This window comes from Mus pahari, chromosome 2 (assembly GCF_900095145.1).
Source record: "Mus pahari chromosome 2, PAHARI_EIJ_v1.1, whole genome shotgun sequence".
Taxonomy (NCBI): domain Eukaryota; kingdom Metazoa; phylum Chordata; class Mammalia; order Rodentia; family Muridae; genus Mus; species Mus pahari.
This window is the reverse complement of record NC_034591.1, coordinates 60,242,800-60,250,417: the sequence shown is the minus strand read 5'-3', so window position 1 is coordinate 60,250,417 and position 7,618 is coordinate 60,242,800. Positions and strand designations below refer to the sequence as shown.

At 41.2% G+C, this 7,618-nt stretch overlaps 1 protein-coding gene across 1 annotated transcript in view; it reads left to right on the top strand.

Annotated features, from left to right (window-relative positions):
* LOC110317275 (DBH-like monooxygenase protein 2) overlaps positions 1-7,618 on the top strand; it is an 8,836-nt gene continuing 1,218 nt past the window's right edge. Inside the window, exons 1-11 of the mRNA XM_021191702.1 lie at positions 1-288; positions 1,403-1,549; positions 2,037-2,198; positions 2,462-2,545; positions 3,328-3,495; positions 3,669-3,771; positions 3,945-4,111; positions 4,962-5,053; positions 5,296-5,392; positions 5,532-5,591; positions 7,060-7,190. Coding sequence (XP_021047361.1) covers positions 1-288; positions 1,403-1,549; positions 2,037-2,198; positions 2,462-2,545; positions 3,328-3,495; positions 3,669-3,771; positions 3,945-4,111; positions 4,962-5,053; positions 5,296-5,392; positions 5,532-5,591; positions 7,060-7,190 — 1,499 coding nt within the window. The remainder of the gene's footprint in view (positions 289-1,402; positions 1,550-2,036; positions 2,199-2,461; positions 2,546-3,327; positions 3,496-3,668; positions 3,772-3,944; positions 4,112-4,961; positions 5,054-5,295; positions 5,393-5,531; positions 5,592-7,059; positions 7,191-7,618) is intronic.

Genomic DNA, 7,618 nt, shown 5'->3' with positions numbered 1-7,618 from the left:
ATGGCCTGCGTTCTACTCTTCAGACTTTTCTTACTTCTGGTCCTGGCAGCCTTTTCCCAAGGCAAGCACCTGGGTCCTACATCTCCCCTTCGCTATTCCAGGTTCCTAGATCCTTCCCATGCTGTTTTCCTGCGCTGGGACTTTGACTATGAGGCTGAGATAATCACATTTGAGCTCCAAGTCCAAACGACTGGCTGGGTTGGCCTGGGCATCACAGATCGGTACACCTTTGTGGGAAGTGATCTGGTAGTTGGAGGAGTCTTACCCAATGGCAATGTCTACTTTTCGGTAAGTCTAGGGATAAGCAACTTGAGTTGAAGATGGCTTTATGTCCATAGTCTCCAACCCACCACAGAAGAGCTCCTTTACTGGGCTGAGGGTGCCTTTGAGTCTAGAAAAGAACTTTTCTTCTGCAAATACAGCCAAGCATACTGAACTCTAGTTAACTGCAGATTTCTCCCTACAAAGATGCTCAAGTACTTCAACCTATGTCTTCTAGGCCACTTGTCTGTCAGACTTTTAAGAGAGAAGAGGTCTTATACTGTAAGAGTCTAATACAACTTTCTAAGAACAGAGGAAACAAAGGTCACTGAAGAAATCCTGTTATTAGAATAGTCTCTGTTTCTAATATCCTTTACACCCACTCAGCTGGACTTCAGTAGGAAATTGTCTAATAACAGTGACAGCACAAGAAGCAAAATTGTGCTTTTGTTCCAAATTCTTTTCATTTTTAACTTCATAACATCACTGAGATGGATTTCTACAATCCATTGGTTCTCAACCTTTCTAATGCTATGATCCTTTAACATACTTCCCCATGTTGTGGAGACACCCGAACATAGAATTATTTTTGTTGCTATTTCATAACTGTAATTTTGCTCTTGTTATGAATTGTAATGTAAATATCTAATATCCAGGATATCTGATATATGACCCCTGTGAAAGTGTCCTCTGATATCCCAAAGCGGTCACAATTCACAGGTTGAGAACCTCTGCTATAATCTGCCTTTTACAAATGAAATAGTAGTTCACTTGTCTCATCATACTCACATAGTCTAAGCTCACAATCACAGCTGTGAACTGCACTTATATAGTATTATGCTCATCACAGTACACAAAAATGTATAATCAAAGCATCATGAGAAAGAATACACAGATAATTCAGAGAACAAGTTTTTCTAAAGATTTCAATGAAGGACTATTAGAATTTATGAAGCTAACATTTGAAGTGAAAATAATAAAGCCAGGTTATGAATCTCCAACAAACGTGTCTATCTCAGGAACACATCCATTTGTGCAATGTAGGTAGCTGGCTTCTGACATTTTAGCATAAAACCTGCTGTCCCAAAGCTTAATTGTTTGGGATCCTGGTTCTTACTTCTCAATGATCACTGGTCCCAAGGATCAGCACCTTCTGGATGAAGACACTCTAGAACAGGATGGGAGCCAGGATGCTGAACTTCTAAAGCTCACAGAAGATTCTGTCTCGACCACCATGCGCTTTTCCAGGCCCTTTAGATCCTGTGATCCACATGATCATGACATTACGGTAAGATCTGGAAAAGGGAAAAATGTTTAGCCACAATCAGCTTTTCCTGGGAAGACATAGTTACCCTGAGTTAGGCATCCAGTCATAATTCATGGGACTTTTATCCTTTGGTCTTCTTGGGTACTGCCCAGTTGTATCACCTCTTAAAATCTGCAATGATTTCTTGGCATGATCTCACCCAATGACTAAGTGCCTGCCCATTTCATTCTTCCCATATTAAAGAACTCTAACCAATTCCACTGAATATCAGTGTTTGGAGTTCAAGTTTGGTTCAACCTTCTTATTCTGCAGCTGTATAAAGAAAGAATGGGAAAGGGTTAAGCACAACAAATGAGTTAACCTCAGAGGTAGAACTAAAGCCACACTAATCTTGTCTCAAGTTATTCTCATTCCACAGTGTGGATGAATGGCACATATAAGAAACTAAATATAGGTAAATGCAAACTGCTGTTAAATGTCAGGCCTTCAATGTCCATGGTACCCATAGAGTGATACCATGAGGATCCTAGCTGCCTATGGCCTGGATGACATACCAAAGATGAGTCGGGAGCATACTTTTGTCAAGTCCATCTTCTTGCTTCAAATGCTACAATATGATGATCAAGATGCCCCTGAAGACACCATCATCTATGACTTGAAGATCAGTAATGTAAGACCCCACCATACCATCTATCTGCCTCCATCTTTTTCCATCTCCCCACTCATCCCAGACCCTTCATCTTATACCCAATACCTGCACATTCCTTAGAGTAAAGTCACTATGAGTCCCCTTGACCCCGTGAGAAGTCCCAATCTAGCCCTAAGATGATCCCTGCTTCCTAACCTGTCTACTTCCCTGCTTTTGGGGTACCCTCATTCCCATTCCACTCAGGGTTTTGTTTTTGTTTGTTTGTTTGTTTCATCTTTCCCCAGTTCCTCATTCCAGAGGATGATACCACATATGCCTGTACCTTTCTTCCACTCCCTATTGTCAGCAAAAAGCATCACATCTACAAGGTATGTGAACCAAGAGACAAAGTAGGGAAGTCACTATAACAAACAATGGGCATGTTGGAGTCTGGAGATTGAAAAGGTTGCTAGGGGAAATAACAGGGAAGGAAATGTGGGGTAGGGCCAGGTGGAGTTTTATACAGTTGGAAGCAACATAGTTTCTGGGGCCAGAACTATAACTACCAAAAGTATTTTATTCAAGTGAAGGGTATTCTAACAGAAGATAGCAATTAGTATGTTTTTGAAAATAACAATTGCAAGCCCCATCATGAGGGCAGAATTGTTCTCTTTTAGCAATAGAGCTAGTAAAAGCAAGAAAGGGATGTGGCCATGTACTATCAGCCAATGAGAAAATCAAGTCAGAGTGAACTCAAAATCAGTCTTCTGTTTTTTTAAAACTGTTTTTACTTTAGGCCAAGTACAAGAATATAACTTTACAAGTTCCAAGGTATGGGGGGGGGGCATTTAAAAAATAGATTTCAAAAGAATGTGGATACCTTATGTGAATTGTGAACTGACTGAGGTCACTAAGACAGTCAGAATCATTGGAAGCTCCCTGGTGACTGAGCACTGTGAGTTTCACTCCCAAGAATGTTTTTAAAGAGATGGGGGTTGACAGATGAGTCTAGTGGAGTTTAGGAGAAATGACAGGTTTAAGGGAGAGAAACAGAAGAGGACAAACTCAGAGAAGTAGAAAACTGCATAGCTGTGGGAGGCAGGAAGGACTGGAGAGAATAAGAATGTGACACGTGATCTTAACTATCATCTACCTTCCTTTCTCTGTCCAGTTTGAACCTATATTGGTGGAACGCAATGAGACGATGGTGCATCACGTTCTTGTGTATGCATGTGGCAATTCTAGTGTGCTCCCCACAGGCATCAGCGAATGCTATGGATCAGACCCTGCCTTCTCCCTCTGCTCCCATGTCATCGCGGGCTGGGCTGTCGGGGGCCTTGTGAGTCGTGAGATGAACGCATTTTGTGACAAAGGGGTGCATACTGTATTATGCATGCTAATAGAAGAGCTGGGGGCATAGAAGTTCTGAAAGAAAGGTTATAAAGCCAGGGCAGAGCCAGAGCTTGTCTCTAGCCTTTCTCACATCACTGCCACGGTTTTCAATCTCCACAGAGTTACCAGTTTCCAGATGATGTAGGCATCTCTATTGGAACCCCCTTTGACCCTCAATGGATCCGACTGGAAATTCACTACAGCAATTTTCAGAACCTTCCTGGTGATTATCCAAAGGACATGTGAAAGGGCAGCTGGTAGACCCAACTGGTTCTTCTGAATGTGGGAGACATGTGGCATATATGCTGGATTCTGTTAATCACAGCCCATTCCAACTTTCCTGAATATTGTGACCCACTCCCACCCTCTGAGGAGAGTACTTTCTTTCTATTCTAGGTATCCGCGATACCTCAGGGATGCGGCTGTTCTACACCTCGCACCTTCGCAAATATGACATGGGAGTCCTCCAGCTGGGCATCTCAGTTTTCCCTATTCACTTTATACCCCCGGGTGCCGAGGCTTTCTTGTCTTATGGGCTATGCAAGACAGACAAGTTTGAAGAGGTGAAGCTGAGACACATGTATTCACTGAGGTTTCTTGTTCTCCATCAGAGTTCTGGTCTAATTCTGAAATACACGGCCTGAGCCACAGATTTGAAAAGATGACTAAAATCTGTTGCTCAGAAAAGTGGCAAGCACACATTCTGCCAGAGAGAAATGTGTCAGGGCTTTAGGAGCAAAGAACTTGGGTGAAAAGTGAGACAGGATGGTTCGGCGGAAATAGAGTGCGTGGGAAGGTCCATATGGGAAAGCAGAAGACAGAATATAATGGTCAGGAGGCAGAGAGAAGGACTGGAAATGTTGACTTCTTGGTATGGGATGACACAGCCATTGCAGTCAGGACTTCATAGTTGCTGTGGCTGCTCACAGCAAGTCAACACAAAACTGGTCCTATCAACTCTCAGTCAGGGATCAAAAAGGGGCCATTCCTTGTTAAAGTATTGGCTACTGATGGGTTGTGGGAGAAAGAAAATCATTGTGCATTCACCAATGATCCCAGCAGAATCAATCAGATAGTTCCAAACTCATGGTCACACAGATGATCCAGTTTAAACTCAATGGATGCCACACAACACACCAAAATAAAACAATAACAAAATTGCAAATATTGAAAGGGGCTTTATGGAAAAGGGTGGGTAATAGGCTGAGCAGAGAGATTAGAGGGAGTGGAATAGTTACCAGAATACACTTTGTGTGTGAAATTGTCAAAGATCAAACTCAATGAAATCTAAACACAAAAAGTTAAGAGAGCAGTTCTTTACTAGATCAAGAAAGAAAAAGATGCAATCAAGCATCAAAGGAGGAAAAATAAAGCTTGAGTTCTAGACTAATCTGGTATGCCTTCCTGTTACAGATTAATGGGGCTCCAGTACCTGACATATATATATCAGCCTGCCTGCTACACACCCACTTAGCTGGACGGTCACTGCAAGCTCTGCAATACAGGTAATTAAAAAACTTGAACCTTGCCCTTCTGTGTATGGGAATAGTTACTACTTATGCAGGATGTTACCCTTGTTTAAGAATAGAAGCTAAACTAGAGAGAGTGGAATAGACTGTGAAAGTAGAATCTTTTAGGTTTATTTCATTTGCATTCCCTGAATGAGGACACATACTGCATCTTTATTGGTCTAGCCTTCCCTGCTTCATCTTCTCATTTCTGTCCTTCTGTTCTTCTCTCCCTCTAGAAATGGAACCCAACTCCAAGTAGTATGTAAAGATTTTTCCTATGATTTCAATCTGCAAGAATCTCGGGACTTACCTCATCCTGTAGTGATTAAGCCGGTAGGATGCTGAGGAGGGATAATGGCTGGAACAAGGGGGAGAGCAAAGAGACTGTAGCTCATTGTTAGCCCAGACAATTCTAAGACTGTAGCAGTTCCTCTTTGACTTACTCTCTGCTTTCATATTTCACTGTGAATAGGGGGATGAGCTGCTGATAGAATGTCATTACCAGACACTGGATCGTGACTTCATGACTTTTGTAAGTGGCTTTCTCCACAGCAGTAGCAATAACTTTAGCCTTTGAAGAAAGCAATATCCTAGCTTTAACTGTCTAATAACTCTGATTATTCCAGCTTATGTTTTCCTCTCTTCTGTGAAGCTTTTCATGTTCTTACAATTCCATATATCCAAGATAGAGATTCTGTACACTTCCTATTGGTGACCCACTAAGATTATAAGAGGATGTGTTATGGTATCTCTATCTCTCATCTTCCCAGCATCATTAATGAACTTGGAGTCGTAACTGCCCTGGATTGGAATGCCAGCATAATCATTTAGCAGCTTTATTACCTAGACAAAGTATTCAAAATCTTGGCTTCATTCTAAATTCATAAGGAAAGAATAATGGTACCCTTGCATAAGATTATTGAAATAATTGGTTACCACATACATGACAATGGGACCATCACCTACCTTATAGTAGATGCTCATTTAGAGCTAACTATTGCTACCATAATTACCACATATAGGATATGGGACTATATCCTATCTTAAAGAAGATGCTCACTTAGAGCTAACTATTATTACCATGATTACAGAGAAACCAACAGTTTTCTATAGAGAGACCAATTTAGTGCTTTAGAGAGGATTTCATGCTTTCAAGGAGGAAACACAACCATACATGTTATTGTAAAATCAAGGAAGGAGACATCAAAATGTAAAAATGGGATTATAGTTTTGAACTATTTCAAGAATCATAAGATGACACATATATCATATGATAACAGTAAGTAGGTATGGTTCTAGACACATAGCAACACTAAGTTCTGGAGAACAGAAATGACAAAGCTATCCATCAGCAAGGAATGCTTTAAGTGTACATGAAGAACAATGATCTTGGGTGTGATTAAGGAACATGGGAAGACATAAGATGTAATGTGATTAGTTTGAGGGATTTGTGGCTAGGAAGAGTTCTCAAAGCAGAAAAGATGCTGTACTACATACAACTCTTAGATAGCAGGGCCTAATTATCAAATTGTATTTGCCAGTTCAATGACAGAGAGGTTCATAGATAGGCTAGGGTTTCCTGTGTGTAATCAAATAATCTGTCTTAGAATAAAATATCACACATATTATATATTATATTATATTATATTATATACACATGATCAGCAGCTGTCGGAAGAGGCGAATGTAATAAAGCCAGGGGGCTGGCTGACACAGGCAAAGTAGAGAGTCTAACCCACACCAGAGGGTAGCAGTGGAAATGTAAAGGATAAGAAAGATATGTAGAATATTCTAAAGAATAATTCTTTAGAAATAATACCAACACTCATTCAATGGCTGGAAATAGAGGAAGAGAAAGGAAGTGATCTGGTTAGATGTGGTGAGCTGGAGGCTAGAGGGAGAGAAAGCTCTCTGAAACAGCGACACCTTACAGTTTGCAGTTTGCCTTTTCCCTCTCTGCATGCTTTTGTGTACTTGTCTCCCTCTCTCACCTTCTCCAGGGAGGTGCCAGCACCATTAATGAGATGTGCCTCATCTTCTTCTTCTACTATCCCAGAATTAACATCTCCAGTTGCATGGGATACCCTGATATCATCTATGTGACCAATGAGCTGGGGGAAGAAGCATCAGAGTGAGTCATTCTAACAGCAAAAGCCCACAAGTGCATGGGAAGGGACCTCGTCAGTGGCTGGCCGAATCACACCTTGCCATTCTCACCCTTGTTCCGTTCAGTGTTGATTCAAAAAGCTCTGAAAACAGAAGTTTTACATGAAAGTTTCTGTGTCAGTAAGGCATTCAGAGATGCAGATGACAATGGACCCTTGAAAGTCAGATCCCTTGTCCATAAATTCCTGTCTTTCAGGCTTCACTCAAAAACTTGTTTGCATTCATGTCACAACCTGTATGTAAGTGGCCACTCTTGTGTGATTCTAATAAGAGGTTGTAAACATCATTCTTAACAGACACATATACAATTTCAGGGCAATTGCAGATTTCCTTCCTTCCTTCCTTCCTTCCTTCCTTCCTTCCTTCCTTCCTTCCTTCCTTCCTTCCTTCCTT